The 16,999-nt window shown below is 39.7% G+C and overlaps 1 protein-coding gene across 1 annotated transcript; it reads left to right on the forward strand.

The window, feature by feature from the left end:
* Positions 1-326: 326 nt before the first annotated feature.
* Positions 327-13,520, forward strand: TMEM9B (TMEM9 domain family member B). The gene is made up of 5 exons (XM_050897395.1): positions 327-415; positions 2,276-2,367; positions 7,245-7,353; positions 8,332-8,466; positions 12,358-13,520. Exons 1-5 carry the CDS (start codon positions 332-334, stop codon positions 12,511-12,513), a joined length of 576 nt encoding a protein of 191 aa, XP_050753352.1. The 5' UTR covers positions 327-331; the 3' UTR covers positions 12,514-13,520.
* The last annotated feature ends 3,479 nt before the right edge of the window (positions 13,521-16,999 follow it).

Genomic DNA, 16,999 nt, shown 5'->3' on the forward strand with positions numbered 1-16,999 from the left:
GGTAGCAGGCTCTCCGCCCCGCACAGCGGGTGTTTGGCCGAAATCCCGGTCCGGCCGCAGCGCAGGCCTGCCGGAGGCTGCCCTTCATGGCCCTGCCCGCACGCCGTGCTCGCCGAGCCTCGCGGGGGAACGGATCCCGCGTGGGGCCGGCCGGCACGGACACGTCGTCTCACCCCGGAACCATCTGGCGGCGCCGCGGTTCCGGCGGGGGACACCATCGCGGCCGGACGCCGCATCACCTGAGGCTGGCGGAAGGCGGAAGTGATGGCGGCGGGCGCTGGGGGGCCGGTGGCGGCGGCGGCGCGGCGGCGATAAGCGGTCGGGGCCCGACATGGCGGCCCGCTGCGGGGGCTGGGCGCGCCTCTGCTCGCTGCTGGTGCTGGCCGCTCTGGCGGGGCTGGGCGCCGAGGCCAAGGTGAGCGGGGCGGGGGGGAACGGATCACGGTGATACTCCCCCCGCCCCCTTTCCCGGTACCGGGGCCCTCGCCTCCTTCGCCCCGCCGGTCGCTCGGTGCCGCCCTGGTCGTTCCATCCCCCCTGTCCCCGCCGCCGCCTCGGCGTGATTTAAGGGGAGGCCAGGGCCGGTGGTTTTCGGCTCCTCCCGGCTGCCCCGCGGGCTCCAGGAGCGGGCGGCGGCGGCGCCGGGTGCGCGGCGCTTCGCGTGGGGCAGCCGGGAGGAGCAGGGCCCGTCTGCCTGGCGTCGCCAGTGTCTGCGCCAGCCTTAAGGTGATAGCAATTTATGTAGTTTTGACGGGGTGCCCGGGGACGCCGTCACGCGAAACTACAAGTGGCAGTCATGTATTTGCTGAGGAGGCCTTGCTGGAGGTGAAGCTGCTGTTCTTGTGGCTGCCTGGGCTGGGCTTGGGGTCTGCCCCGCGTCTCGCCTCATCTTCAGTGCGGTGCTCCGCTTTCTGAGCGAGCTGTTCTCACTGGTCCTGCGGTGGCTGTGCCGGCTCCTGCAAGCCTTACCTGGGTTGAGTGTCTGCAAACACTCTGCTGTTGCACCTTCTCAGTTAATATTTGGGACTATAATCTTAGCGTCTCTATGACTGACTGAGAACATTATGTGTTCTAATAGTAAAAGTCTTTCCTATTGTCAAAGTACCTGCGTGTCTGAATTTTCTCATTTTTAATGATAATCAGCTATTTGACTTTTCTGTGGCGAGACCAGAAGTGACTTGGTATATAGTGCAGTCAAGATTTTTCAACTGACCTGTTATTCTCAACTTAGTGTTACTCTGACCTGATTGTTCAGTGTAGAAGTTTATTACCAATGCTTCTTAAGACATTCTTTTGTAATGCTATTAGAAATTGCCTTGAACTTTAGATAAGCCATGTTTATCCTCTGTCTCTTTATTATTTGCTCAAATAAATTACTCTGATTGGGGTTTGAGAATGCTTTTATCTATAACCCCTTGCTGACCATCTCTGTTCTCTCCATAGGGTTTTCAGTTCTTGTGCAATTTGGGAAAGGAAGGAATTATCCTATTTTGATATACTACACAAAGTGATCTTTTTCTGAAATTCCGTTTTTCCCAGCAGTGGTCTAAATGTTAATTTTGGGTGCTACTTCTTTGTCACTGTCCATAATGGTTCATTTTCCTCACTTCTTTCTGCAGTGCCTCTTGTTGCTTATGCAAATTTTAACTTGTTTCTCTAAAACTTGCTTTTACAAGTTTCCATAATTTTTCACATTTACTTTGCCTTCGTTTGGAATTCCAGTTTTGTACTTTTTTTTTTCTCTACCTCATAATATCATGCTGCTGTTTAAGAGAAGAGGACTGTAGGTTGTACTAGACCCTGTAATAGTTTTCCTTACAGAGTCATTTCTGTTGTGGTGAGGGAGGACAGAATTACCCACAGGGGTTTCTTTGGCAACTTCCATTTGGGGTTAATATTCTTTCATTTGTTTCAAGCTCATCGTTGTGTCTACGTTATACAGTTGTCCTCAAATTGAATAGCTGAGTGTACCAACATCAGTAACTTCTGAATGTGTGTTATTTCTTACAAAGAAAAGTGAGTTTAAACTCTGGATTTTTCTCTTGAAGAATGTGTTTGCTATCTAAAATAATAGTTTTACTTGACAAATTGCTCTGCTTGCTTATTAATTTTGAAAGGTTGTTCTTAAACTTGAAGGAAATCCTGAGTAAGACTATTCAAAGATATTTGAAAGTAGTTTGCGTTAAGTATTTCATGTATTACATGAAGAGTGCTTTCTGTATCCGACTATGGTTACTGATGATAACTTGTTCTAAGCATGTTGTTTACTTTACAGAATTCTGAGGATGTCCGATGTAAATGCATCTGCCCTCCTTACAAAGACCATTCGGGCCATATTTATAACAAAAATGTTTCACAGAAAGACTGGTGAGTGTGTGTGGCATAAAAAATTATAATGAGCCTTACTGGTTAAAGACTTGTTCCATAATGATTATATGTGAGTCTCCTATGGTGGTGCCAGGAGAAATTACATCTCTTGCATAACTTACTAGAACTTTTCTTTTAAAAGTGCTCCAGAATTCAGCTCTAGCAAGGGACAAGGCTTGAAATCCATAGTTTTTGCCCTGTCTTCTGTTTTGTTTTGCTTGCTTGTATGTTTAGTTATTTATTTAGACTTGGAAGTAGTAGAAGGGAAGAGGGTGTTCTAATTTGAATTCAGTGATTTGAAATGGTGTAAAAGCAAGGGAGCGCGGCCATGGAGCTAGGACTCGGGAGTATTGTCTCCTCTTTCTCTACTCTTGAAACCCATCATATCATTTAGAGACTATTGTTTCTGGCGATTTCTATTCCTCAGAATTGCAGCCGGAGAGTGCAGTTATATGAGACGGCCTGAGCCATCTAACAACGCATTACAACACATTTTTTCAGACAGATTGAGAGAGAGAGAGAGGGAGAGGACTTACATTTCTGTGCCCTAGCAATGTGCTCTATTGTACTGTTCAGGCCAGCTATGGCATTTGTGAGGCTCCTCTCCAAGCTGAGGACTGATGTGCATGGCCAGGGGTGAGGGGTTGGGGCAGAAAGGGAGACGACAGTGATTTGTTACATTGGCATAGCTCCTTTGTGTAATTTCGCCTTGATTATCATTGTCTATGTCAATCATACAAATAAACCACCGTGTTTTAGAGTTGCATTGATGTTGGAAGTGCTCGGAGATTCTTGGGTCAACCTATAAAAATGTGACATACTTCTTGATGTAGTGACTCTTCTTCAGTTACATTAAGAATTTATAAAAGACTTTTCAGTCTGACAAGTAGCAGCAGGTTGGCATCTTGATTATGAAAATTTCATGCCCCTGAGTAGGCCCACGAAAATAATTATAGGAATAAAATTAGTGTTACAGATATGTGTAGAGCTGTGCCTTGACTTATTAAATTACTTACAGGAGAACTGTGAGAAACAACACTGTAAACTTCAATCTAAACTAATGAACATAAAATGTACTGTCCAATCGAAATTACTATTTTTGTCCCACATGATTAACTTAACAACATTAGTCCTACTATGACAAATTAAGTTGCAGCAATGAAACATACTGGGAGAATTCCAGCTGCAGCAGACATTTCAGAGTAGTGATGTTACTGGTTTTATTGCTCATTACCACTCTGCAAATGAAAATGGATTTTTTTTCAGTGGGTACTGCTTAGTGTGTGCCTTACTAGCAGACAAGACCCTGTTTCCCTTTAAATCAATATTGGTACTGATAGAAGGAAAAATTGTCTTTGAAGGCTTGACTAATTTTATGGTGACAGATACTGATGCATACAGAATCTCAAAAATCTGTTTTCCTATCTTAAATCTCACTTTGTTGAGATCATTTCTTAAGTGACTGTCTGGGAACGTTTTATGGCTTTGATCTTCTGTTTGAGATGTTTTCTTGCCACTTCTAAAAGGCTTGATTGCTAGTTTATGTGTAATAAAATAGACAAATTTAGTGCTGTACTTTGGCTTCTGCATCAGTGCAAGTGGCTTGTTACTCAATAGAACTGGGTGATGTACACCATCGTTTAGGTATTTAGATCAGTTACTCGTGAGACAAGAGCCAGATCAATTTTTAGTGTCTTTATGAATTATGTACAGTATAATGACGCCTTACTGCTGGCTTGTCCAGACATAAAATGAAAATTTAATTTTTAATGTTGAACCTGTAATATGCATTATGATACTCTTATTTAGATGCTTCAGTTCTTTCACTTGGAGTGGTCTGTTCTTCAGCTTCAGACTGGCAAACAGCGTGTTATGCTAACATCAATATGGGCTGGGGTGCTTTGACACCATGTCCTGGTTTTGGTTGGGATAGAGTTAGTTTTCTTCTTAGTAGCTGGTACAGTGCTGTGTTTTGGATTTAGTGTGACAATAATGTTGATAAAACACTGAAGTTTTAGCTGTTGCTAAGTAGCACTTGTCTTAAGCCAAGGATTTTTCAATTTCCCATGCTCTGCCAGCAAGCAGGTGTGCAAGAAGCTGGGAGGGAGCATAGCCAGGGCAGCTGACCTGAACTAGCCAAAGGGGTATTCCATACCATGGAAGATCATGCTCAGTATATAAACTGGGGGCAGTTGGCCAGGAGGGGCGGATCGCTGCTGGGGCATTGGTCAGCGGGTGGTGAGCAACTGCATTGTGCATCACTTGTCTTTTCTTGGGTTTTATTTCTCTTTTGTTATATTCCTTTTCATTACTATTATTATTATTATATTTCATTATTACTATTGTTAGTATTTTATTTTACTTTAGTTATTAAACTGTTCTTATCTCAACCCACGAGTTTTACTTTTTTTTCCGATCCTCTTCCCCATCCCACTGGGAGTGGGGAGGGGGAAGTGGCTGTGTGGTGCTTAGTTGCTGGCTGGGATTAAACAACGACACACCAATAAAAGCATTCACCCTTCTGGACTCGGGTTTGGACCTATTGCAGGCAATCCCATCCTGATGGACAATGCGCTAGGCAAGCATAGCGACGCCTAAGCACCTACAGGGTTAAATAACCCACTTGGAAAGTGTTGGTGTTTGTATTTTGTACTTTGAAAGTATTGGTGTACAGAGGCCGACTGCAGTAGTAGTCATGGACGTGGAGGGAGGGAGGACACCCTGTCTACAAGCTGAATGAACTGGAAATCTGTCTGTGCAGAAGCTGCCCTTCTGACTAGCCTAGGTTGCCTTGGAAGAACTGCTTCCTTGGTGCTGTTACTGTGGGCGCAAGGCAGAAGGTGGTAGGGTAGAGGCAGTTGAGTGGGAAAATCGTTTAGAAAAGGATCAGCCTTTTCTACATTTTCCTCTAAAATTGCCATGGAATCGCAGTCCAAGGAAATGCATCATCAAAATTCTAAGGTTCTGATAGATTTTACACTTCCTAGCAACTTGAAACACTGAACTGGAGGAAAAAAAAATGCTGATATTAATATTTGATATATTCACAGTAACAGACTTACTACTGTACTTAAGCTACATACAAGCTTTCTACTATACTTGTGCAGCATACTAATGCGAGCTTTCAATCATATGAACAGAAATTGTGTAGATTATAATTTGCATGTATTTTTGATTTTGTAGATTGAATGCTGCACTCCTCCACAGAGGAGAATGTAATTCTGCTTTCAAATAAATGAGAAAAATAAGCCTTCCACTTCCCTCCAGGGGATGTAACTTGACACTCAATAGTTTTAGTTATGAAGAAGAAATACAAAGAAAACAAAAGTGATGAGTTGGTGTCTGGCCTTGTGTTTGCAGTGTAGTAGTCTAGCCCAGTAGAGTGTTGAATCTTAGGCTGCTGCTGTCACTTCAGGCGTTTGGTTTCATTACACGCTTCTGACTGTGCTAATATTGAGTTAACCAGGATGAAGGCGAAACATGATTTTTGTTCTGTCAGTGCTCTGCAGGGACCCTGGGATGTGAACTCTGAACAACCAACCTGAGTCAGCAAAAACCCCAAAATTACATAAGTTGTTGTTGGAAGCAGTTGTTTCATGGCAGCTGGATTTTAGTGCTGTGGTATAGAGTGCCCATAAGATTGTCAACTATGCTTTTTGGCATGGGACTGACTTGTATTTTGTAATCTTTAAGTCAAACTATGCCTTTGCATCCGGGTCTGGTGCTGAAAACTGAATGCTATTTATTCACTATCTTATTGCTTAGAGAAACAACACATCTGACTTTTTTTTTTTTTCTTTCTTTAATGCCTGTAACTTGTGATGGCAAGAAAAAAGAACTTCTGTTCATGAACACCAAAGAGAGGTTAATCTCCCTTCAGATAGTGGAAGGATAGAATAAGGCTGTCTTGTATATGATGAAGAAAGAAGTGTATAGCTGTAATTTACTTTCATCCATGATGTCAGTGTCAAATGATGCATTCGTGCTGGGATTCAAATCCTTGGACTTGTTATGCTAACAGCTTTAATACTTTCACTGAAAAATGAAAACATTTTATTGAGTTAGAAAGGTCTTAAAACTTGTTTAGCAGCTTGTCAATAGCTGAATTTCTTGTTTCAGTAAAATATGTAGTAGTGATTTTTTTTTTTTTTTTTTTTTTAAATCTTGGATACCTATAATTTAGAACAGCTGAACTTAAGCAAAGGTGGTGTTGGGGTTTAACCCCAGTCAGCAACTAAGCACCACGCAGCCACTTCCCCCTCCCAGTGGGGTGAGGAGGAGGAAAGGAAAAAAAAAGTAAAACTCATGGGTTGACATAAGAACAGTTTAATAACTAAAGTAAAATATAATACTAACAATAGTAATAATGAAATATAATAATAGTAATGAAAAGGAATATAACAAAAAAAGGAAGGGGGGGGGAAACCAGTGATGCACAATGCAGTTGCTCACCACCCGCTGACTGATGCCAGAGCCGCAATCCGCCCCTCCTGGCCAACTCCCCCCTGTTTATATACTGGGCATGACGTTCTATGGTATGGAATACCCCTTTGGCTAGTTCAGGTCAGCTGTCCTGGCTCTGCTCCCTCCCAGCTTCTTGCACACCTGCTTGCTGGCAGAGCATGGGAAACTGAAAAATCCTTGACTTAAGATAAGCGCTACTTAGCAACAACTAAAACATCAGTGTGTTATCAACATTATTCTCACACTAAATCCAAAACACAGTGCTGTACCAGCTATTAAGAGAGTTAACTCTATCCCAGCCGAAACCAGGACAGGTGGCTTCTTAGCTCATGCAGCTGGGGTCTGCATGCATAGTGGAACAAGTAAGCTAAAACCAGCTCAAAACTGACTGAGCAGTTTCTGTCTTTCTTCAGTGATTGTCTTCATGTGGTAGAGCCTATGCCTGTCCCTGGACCTGATGTAGAAGCATACTGTCTACGTTGTGAATGCAAATATGAAGAGAGAAGCTCTGTCACAATTAAGGTAAACAATGTAATTCTATTGGCGTATATTAAATACTTCAACTGATTAGTAAATATGTCTGTTGTCTTTTAGAGAAATACTCTTTTTAAAGGGAAAATTTTTCTAAAGCAGCCTAAGATTTAGCTGTTTTTCATGACAGTTGCTCACAATTTATCTTGAGTAGTAACAATAGCATTAAGCTGTAGCAGAAGGAGCAGGCTTGAGGTCTTTTATTGAAGATCTCCACTTTTGACATTAAGCTTTACACCTTGCTGAAATTCTGAGTGTTCTAGGGCATTTTGTCAAGCTTTGGACTTTGTTTTCATTATTATTTTAGAGGGCCTCTCATTATTCAGCTGTCTTACTTGCTTACTGTAAATCTTCTTTGTATGTTGGCAAGCTAAAAAGAGCAAAATTGTCCATGTTTGCTCTAACAGATGATTTCTGTATTCTTCACATGCTTATCCTATTGAAGCCATTGAGCCCTAGGCTGGGGTGAATAGATTGCGCAGTGTATCTTTTCTTCTTTTGTAACACAGACTCCTTTTTTTGGTCTTCTAGAAGTTCGGTATTTCTTTTTGCCTTCCCATTTTTCTTAGTGACTGTTTGAATGCAAATCTATGCTAGAGGATGGAGACCATGCAGGAACCCCCAAAATTGTCACCCAAGTTTAATGGCCAAACAGAACAGTTGTCTTGGTTGAGGTGAGCTTTATAACACCAAGTTGTTTTAAGAGGGATAGCATAAGATTTTTAGCAAGGCCTCACTAAGAGAAACTGTTTCAAGCTAACATCTGTCTGCCTCAAACCCTTTTAATGCCAGATTGTAGTTTGGTGTTTTTTCTCTGTTCGTGGATTTTAAGTCATCTGGTGACACTACCAAAGATTAACAGGCTCATCACAAACTTTGCATGTACTCTTCTTTTGGTCCTTGCTGCCTGCTGAGAGAATGTGGGGGTAATGTCACAATTCTGGCATAAACTGTGTTTGCATTGTGTAGGTTACAATCATCATATACCTGTCTATTTTGGGCCTACTTCTTCTGTACATGGTGTACCTTACACTGGTGGAACCTATACTGAAGAGACGTCTCTTTGGACATTCACAGCTCATACAAAGTGATGAAGACATCGGGGTGAGTTCACCAGCGTGCTTTTGTACTTGGGTTAACATAAAGATTGGGATGGTTAGTTGTTAAATAACTATTTGAGATGAGCAGCTTTTTTAGCCAGGCAGTGTAAATGCTTTTCCTGAAGGGAGAGGAAAAGAAAGCTGTGTGATGGCTTCTGGGAAGCCACTCTTTCATTTTTCACTGGGCTAGAAAGTAGTAAGATGAGGACTGCTTCAGTTACCCCAGCTCTAGAGACAGATTATTTTCTCAGAGAAGAAAGAGTAGGAATGGAGGTAAGCATATAGAGGAGGTACAGCTTCTTAAGTGTTAATGTTCCGTACAGTCTTGCTAGTGATCACATTTATGCAGGTTGCTTACTGCTTAGATTTCTCTCTACAAAAAGAAAGTAGAGGGGGTGCGTCTTCTATTGCTCCAGTTTGAATTTGTTGATGCTGAAAATTCAAGAAGAAATTATTATAATGAAGTAAAATAGTGATTGATGCTGAAATAATTTCTTAGTATTACAGCTAGAAACCAGAATGTGATAGTGTATTCCAACAGATCAGAACAGCCTTTTTTGGGAGGAAAAGGGGAGTAGTCCATTAGTGACTCGGTTTCCTGTCATTACTGGCCTTCCCAATCTCCAACACAGTGTTTCTGACTTCTAATAAAAATGGAACAAAATTGTCTTCAGTACCATTACAGGAAGGGAATGTAAGACCTTATGAAACCTTGTATTGGAAGAAGTGAGACACTTTAGTACCTGATCAGTGTGGATAAGGAGTATTGGTTGACAGTAGGTCATCTGTGTATTGAAGAGGGACTTAGAATAGTATGAAAATACGGACTATGGCTCTGCATCTGATGAATCTTTGTGTGTCTGAACCTGATGAATCTGCATGCCTGGGAGAAGTATCACCATAAAGTAATGTGAGGAAAGTTTTCTGAAGTAGCAACTGGATTGGTGGTAAAGTGTCGGTGTTGAACCACAGAAACTGATAAAACAATTCTGAAGTATCAGCATCAATGTACTTTCTATATTGAGCCCTCAAGCAGCACTGCTTTTACTGATAAAGTATGCTTCAGGTGTGGCATAACCTTAGAAAGAATTTCTGAAACCAAACCCAGAGGATGAAACGGGAGGATTGCAGTCTGCTTAATCTAAGCTTTTCAGCACACATGAGCACTTTGTTACTGTTGAAGTAAATGGGAGCTAGTCAAAAAGATTTACAACATTAATAAATGTCTTACAATAGAATCGTTAAGAATATTTTCACCATTCCTTCAAATAAATAGGAAGTTAATAGGAGGAGATAAATAAGTTTGTTCTTGGTGAAACAAAATTATGATGGCAACACTTTTCAAAATCTGTTTAAAAGCCCTATAGTTCTGACTGCCTGTTGCTTCAGTGGCTTCATGGATCTGAAGGTATCAAAAGTGGTAAATGCTATGCTCTGTTGTGCTCTGTATCTGCAGATTTTAATGTGAGTTGCACTCAGTTTCTCCAGGTTGTTTTTGGCATGACAACTGTCATTGCTATTAAACTAAGGAAAAGCATATTTTTTAGTTCTATGTTTTTTCATCAACAGCGGCCACATCAGCCATCTTGACTTAAAAAGGTGTTTGTGTTCTGAAGGGGGGGATATTAAGTATTCACAATCAATCATTTTCCTAGATAATAGCTTTTATCAGCTGTGCCTTCTTTATTTACCTTGACTTCACAACAAAAATACGTGATTGTTACCCAAGTTTGAGCTAACATTGTCTGGAATGAAGGTTCTTTGGACAGATGTATACTATTGCTATTGTGTCCCACTGTTTCTGCACTTCCTTGTGTATTACATGGAGACATATTCCAAATGTCTTTGTATTGACATCTTAAGATTTTCCCAGTCACTTCTAGGAGGATATTGGGGTGGGGTGGTTTTTTGGGTTTGTTTTGATTTTTTTTTTTTTTTTTTTTTGGAAAGGAGGGATTTGAAAGACCCTTTTTCTGTCTACATTCTTGTAGTAAATTGGGCAGTTTCCTACTTGAATTAAATGAACTTGTCCTGTATGCTATACCTCAGACAAATTATATTTTTTTTATACCTTGTATAGATTATATTAATACTTCCAAATCTGGGTTAGAATCTTCTGATTGTAGGTGGAAGAAGTGAAATAAGTCCCGTGGCAGAGCTCAGGTTAACTGCAGAACGAATTTACCTTAAATTCTGGATCCATCTTAACCAATTACATGTTTTGCTGTAACTGTTACTGTGACCCTTACCTGTGCTTGTGGAGTCACTAGTGCTTATCTCTGCAGTTTTGTTGGAACAAAAAGCACTTCAGGTCCTTGCTTAGTTCATGTTGCTCCTTTCCCATTTATCCTCCTTCTGTGACAGTGAACGTGAAATAATTTAAGGTCCCTCATGGCTTATCCCCATCGTTGCCTTCCCTCTTGCAAGTTCTTGAGGTATTGATCCTTGTCGCACTTTGGAAATACAATGTGCATCGATTCTGTTGCTGAATTTCAAGCCAGTATGTTTGTTCTTTCTCGTTGCCCATTGATGGCAGTGACAACTGATGAACGTAGGCCACTTCGATAGACGTCTTTCCTTTTAAATTCTTTTCTTCCCCCTTGTTCTCTACATAGAAATTGACGGTAGCTAGCCTTTGAGCTGAGATAGTACTGGCTTTCCTGATAAACAACAATCTAGCTTGTCCTGCATTCTCCCTTCCACTGTATATTTTATGGTAGAAATGTGTTGCTATTGTGATTTTGTTTCCCTGTGAATGAAATGATTTGTCACCTGTTAACTTCCCATTCTAGGTATATCCAACTGCATAATTTTTTATGGTGAGATTATAGCTCTTTGGGTCAGGGATTGTCTCTTGTTCTCTATTAGCATATTTCCTAGCCCAGTGAGGCTCATGTGTGGCTTTGGGACTTGTAGCCATCACTTCAGTGGGTATCATTAATGATAATCTCTACACTACTAAGAATTATTGAGCTACTCTACACAGTCATGTCACAAATAAAGTATCCATTAATGTAAATGTCTTCAAAAGTGTTCTGGGGGGGGAAAAAAGGAATATGAAGTGTAGACATATAAAAGACAGTTATTTAATACAGGACATAATTATGTTATTTTTCATTATGCATTGTATATATGATGCTTTCTGACATAGCTTTAGCCACATGACTTTGTCCAAAACAGTTTGATAGCCAAATAAGAAGCTCAGTGCCAACTCTTACTGTGTATAGCTTGGTTTTATTTACTAGAAGAAAATAAAGCTTTGCAGGTACTGTTAGACAGAGTAAACATTAAACAAGCACTCAGTTATTGTTGAGCTCTGTCACTTAAACAGCTGTATTGACACTTTGCTTTTAGACAGCTCAGTACAATAGGTTTAGTTTGGTAAACATCAGAGTGTGTTGGTTTTATATAGAAGCTGTGTGTGAACATCCTGAATTGCCTGACAGTAAATGGCCATGAGCTGGCAGAGAACTGACTCTTTAATTCAGTTTTAAAGTGAAGCGCATTCACGACAATAACAGGAGGCTCCTGGCGCCTGGGTCTGTTCTAGGCTTCTGTCCCACCAGCTGCTAATGGATGCCAGACTATGGTTCTGATCTTGCAGCTCACCATGATGTCTCTGGGCAGCAGATAACTGTTTGACAGTACAATGAAGTTTGGTCTATTTGGGAAACCTGTGGAAGTTACTTTGAATGAGAAATTGAAGTACAGTTCTAACTATTCAAAAACTTGCTTGCTCATTGTTACTGACCAGCTCGTTGGAACAGCTTGTTTACCTTAAAAAAAACCAAAACCAAAAAAACCCACCACATCATTTAAATGTAACAACAAAAAAGACTAATGTAGTTGCTCAGTGGAATTGTTGAGATCTAACTAATGATTTTTGGCCTTCCAGGATCACCAGCCTTTTGCAAATGCACATGATGTGCTGGCTCGTTCTCGGAGCCGCGCCAATGTATTGAACAAAGTGGAGTATGCCCAGCAGCGTTGGAAGTTACAGGTCCAAGAGCAACGCAAATCTGTCTTTGACCGTCATGTTGTGCTGAGTTAATTGTGTCTCAGTAAAATAACTCCAGGGAAGTGAAGTGGACTAATTGAAAGAGCTGACTTACGTCTTCCGGATCCTGCCAATTCAGAAGGGTTTTCTTGAATGATTTATTATTGAGTTAAAAAAAATAAAGAAAAAAGTATTTGAACCTTGAAGGAATGTACTGGAGTGGAAGCAATTTCAAAAGATTAGTTAACCAAAAGCTAAAATCTTTACATTTTCAAATAGCTTTTACTAACAAAACTGAAAAGAAATCAAACCCTAAGATACCTTGGGTTGCCACTGTGGTACCTTATTTACAGTTGTGACTTTATGGTGGTTTTTAACTATATATTTCTCTCTACTATTTATGTGGTTAAAAAGTACCTGGGAACACAGTAATTACTTAAAACTCACTAATCACTTTATGTAAAGACCTTTTGTAAATATACTTGGATTTTCTGCTGACTAAGGCTAGGTACTGGAAATCTAAATCTTGCAGTGTAGTTTTCATACCAGAGAATGAAATCCTGATTGGCTGTATTCATCATTTGGTTTCTTGCACTCGTACTTTCAAGATGCTTGTATGTCAAGTGATGTTTGAAGATTTAAGGCAAAACTTAAATGGACACTGACTCTTTGAGCTGCATACTTAAAGTACTGTGATGTAGATAAACTCAAGTGCAGTGCATATCAAGACAGTGTTAGCATTTTGTTCTATTTTGCTTTAATAGCTTAATATATTGTATGTGTATGGTATCTCTTAAAAAATTCTTTTCCCTTTCTTTTCATGGGTAAAGTCTCAGGAGTTAGTATATGATGAAATATTTATTATAAAAATCTTTCTGCATTTGTCTGGATTGATGATGTAAGGCACATACTTTCTCTAGCACCTGTCATCTTGGGAGTTAGGTGTATTTTTTTTATCTGTGATTCTGTACTCATCTCTCAAGAGGTATACAGTTGCTGGATGACTAACTTTCATATAGCCCCTTTGGAATGTAACAATTAAAACTGATTTTTGAAAAATGGATTTGCATTATCTGTATGTCATCATTTTTGTCCCTCATTACCCTGCATATAGATGCAATTCCATCTATAAGAGCACTTCTCTGAAAATGCTTCAGAGTAGAAATATGCACTTGTTCAGTGCTTAGATAAAGGCAAGAAAGGCTCACCAAATTGCTAATTGAAAAAAAGTTTTTAATCCCTGACTAAAATTTAGCTATGCATATGTAGTTACATTATTGTCTTATACGGTTTTCAGTTCCCGTGTGGAAGGAAATGGTACATGGAACAGTACCATATGTTGCCGGCTGCAGTTTTGGCTTGCTTAGTCCCCAGCCTGGGGGACAGTGTAGCATGGGAAATAAACTGTACCTGTACGCATAGCTCTGCCACATCAGGGGTGAAAACATAGTTGCCCCATAACATCATTTGCACTGACTCTTTTGCAGATACAGAGCTTCATTCTCTTGTCAGTCCTGTAGTCTTCCAAAAACTGAGTTAATCTGGAGGGAATTATAATGGGTGGCTAATCGGTGGAGGCACAGGATTCCTTCTTTAAATTAAAAAAAAAAAAAAAAAGCACAAGGTGGATTGACAGGACAAAAAAAAAAAAAAAATAATCCAGACTTGGGTTCAGTTACTGTGCTCAACATCCCACCCTGATGAGTCAGTAACCAGTTATGACAGTGATGTACCCAGGGTCCCGTGAAGAAAAATAATGTAACTTGTTTGTTGAATACATGCCTGTCTACCAGTTATAGTAGATGTTCTACCTCTTGGCTGCCTTTCTGATGAGGCCTGAAGCTGGCGTGGGAAGGAGGATGCAGAATACAGCCTTGTGGCCCCACACAAGGGCAGCAGAAGCAGAATGCTTTCTTTGATGGCTGACAGTCCCGAGAAGACACGACTGGGTGTATGTAGCTCTTTTGGTAATAGATCAAGTGTTTCTAATCTTACAGTGTCTTCTGAAAGTTTTAAGCTAAACTGGTTTGGTTTTGGATTTTTTGTGTGGTTTTACTTTGATCGATAGAAGGGCCGCATAGTGGGATAGTCTAAAGTGTCAAGGTAATACTGTAAAATGTGGGAGTTTTGAAGTTGGGTGTCCTATTTCCTTGCACCTGTGCAATTGGACAGCTATATACTGATATATGTAGCATCTATATACCTACATATATTTGATTATACAGACTGATTGCTCCATACAGTGTTTCTAAGTTTAAGCAAAACTTTAAAACGTTTGTCTTGCTACTCGTTGCTCACTGTTTTTAAATCTTGTCTTGTCTACATCCCTAAATGCTTTATTAGAGACCTTTTGTATGGTGTTATACTTCTTAACACTAAGGGAATTTTCCAAAATTACAGGTATGATGAAGATTAAATTTGAGGGTATTAAGCTAACTAATGTGTGTCCTCACCTCTCATCTGGAGACAAATCTGTCACAAGTTTCTTCTAAATAAATGCTGATTTTCTGTGTTTAAAATGAAGCTATGAAAATTAGTTTGCTTATGCCTTGATGGTAAATATTTAACTAAATTCTAGCTGATTGTTATATTTAGACATTAAAGTACAAAACGCCAATAAATGAAAATACTGCTTTAGTAAACTGTAACAGAATACATACAGGAAGTAAACAAAGTACATTCCTGATTACTTTTTCAGGTAATCTGGTTGTGTTCAATACAGTCTTAAAATTTCTAGCCCTTAATGCCAAGTTTTGTTGCCATCATAGCTGTGGTGTGGGTGGAAAAACCAAACCAGAAATGAGCAGATCTAACTGTAAGCTACTTTGCATGTTGTCAATTGACTATAAATTGCAGCAGTCATTGACTCAGCGGAACAAGCTACATAATTCAGGTAAGAGACTTGCATATTGCTGTATCTAGCAACAGATCTTCACTGAATATCAATGTTTTTGTAAATCACTTCTACCAGCTATTCAGTAACAGTGCTTCCGTAGCTTTTTAATGAATCATGTTTAATATGATCTCTTATTAAATAAGATGTAAGAAAAATGGAACATTAACTTCTTCTTTTAATATCATTCAGATATTTTCAGGTATTATTCATCAGTCTTAAAATAGCACGTCTTGTTTCCTTGGATTTTACTTTCATCTGAAGATTGGTGAGTCTCTAGTCTAAAAGGAAAACTGTCCTAACACTTGCATTTTGCGCTTGGTGCAGGTAGTAAGGCAGCAGATAACTGTTTTATGTAATGCTATTATGCAGCAGAAGTGTCAGTACTAAGCAACAAATACTGCAAGTATCTCTTCTTGGGGGGTTGTGTTGGTTTTGGTTTCTTGCTCTATAGTGATGTTTTGCTATAAAGTTTTGGGGTTTTTTGCTATGTAACAGACATTGGTTTTGAGTTGTTAGCAGTAGAAAGTTTTTAGACAATAACCCAACCTGTGTAAGTAGAAAAGGGAAAGATGATTGTCTACTATTTTCATTTTGTAACGAGTGTATATATTCACCTCTGATTTTCTGCATGTATATTAATGTAAAATGGGTGTGTATTCATGCTTTCAGCCTACCTACAGAAGTATCTGTTTAAGATGCGTGTGACTTTCTCTCTTGTCTAACAGCATGCTATCAATGAATTCTTAACTCATAGGATTTCTGTTGTGAGATCTATGTGCATTAGAAAAAGAGACAACACTGAATACAGAGGCGTTTTGATAGAATATGTTGTGAGGATAGGTTCATACTGAGTAAAAATGCTCTCTGTATTAAACATGGCAGGTATGAAGTCATTAGAAAACATTAAAATATCCCCATATCCTTGTGAATGATTAAGGGGATCCCATTTATGTTATAGAACTGTGGTCAGAACATTTGAAGCTTTGCAAGTTTTTTGTGCGTATGGAATCTAGATATTTGTAGGGACCTAGTTCAATGTTCAGGTGTGTTTCCTCTTTTAGAGGGTGTAATATAACCTAAGTGTTTTAGACAGCAATGTATAGATGTGGAATTGGATGGTGAGTAAGAGCATTTTTGGATAGATTCTGTGTAGGCAAGTATTGCTTGCAGTCCATGAGGATGGATCACAGTAATTCTTTAAAAATTAACTAGTTATTTAAAATTTATTTTTAAGTAGCTATTAGGTAAGAATCATTACAGTTATGCTGATATTTAGCTGTTTGAATAATGATATTGATGTAGCTTCCTGTAAAACACTGCAAGATTATCTTTCTAATAAGTATATAATGGTGATCTGAGTAGTTACATCTGCTGCAATGCTGCTCTGAAGAGAGGGTATGTGGTTTTAGTAGGCCAGTCTGAGTTACGGGTTTCTAGCAGTGCCCCAACAACTGTGTGCAGTCCCTTCTTAGTAAAATAATTTCTAATTAGAACAATATTATTAGGACATGCAGTTTTTTCCTTTAATAAATGGTTTATTTCATAATCCTCTATCAGTAGGATGGCATTTAGTATTTCATATCTGTGTTTAATCTGCAGGTGAGTGCAGAAGGAGCATGAAGACCCAAGGAGATGTTAGGTTTA

This window comes from Gymnogyps californianus, chromosome 5 (assembly GCF_018139145.2).
Source record: "Gymnogyps californianus isolate 813 chromosome 5, ASM1813914v2, whole genome shotgun sequence".
In the NCBI taxonomy this organism is placed as follows: domain Eukaryota; kingdom Metazoa; phylum Chordata; class Aves; order Accipitriformes; family Cathartidae; genus Gymnogyps; species Gymnogyps californianus.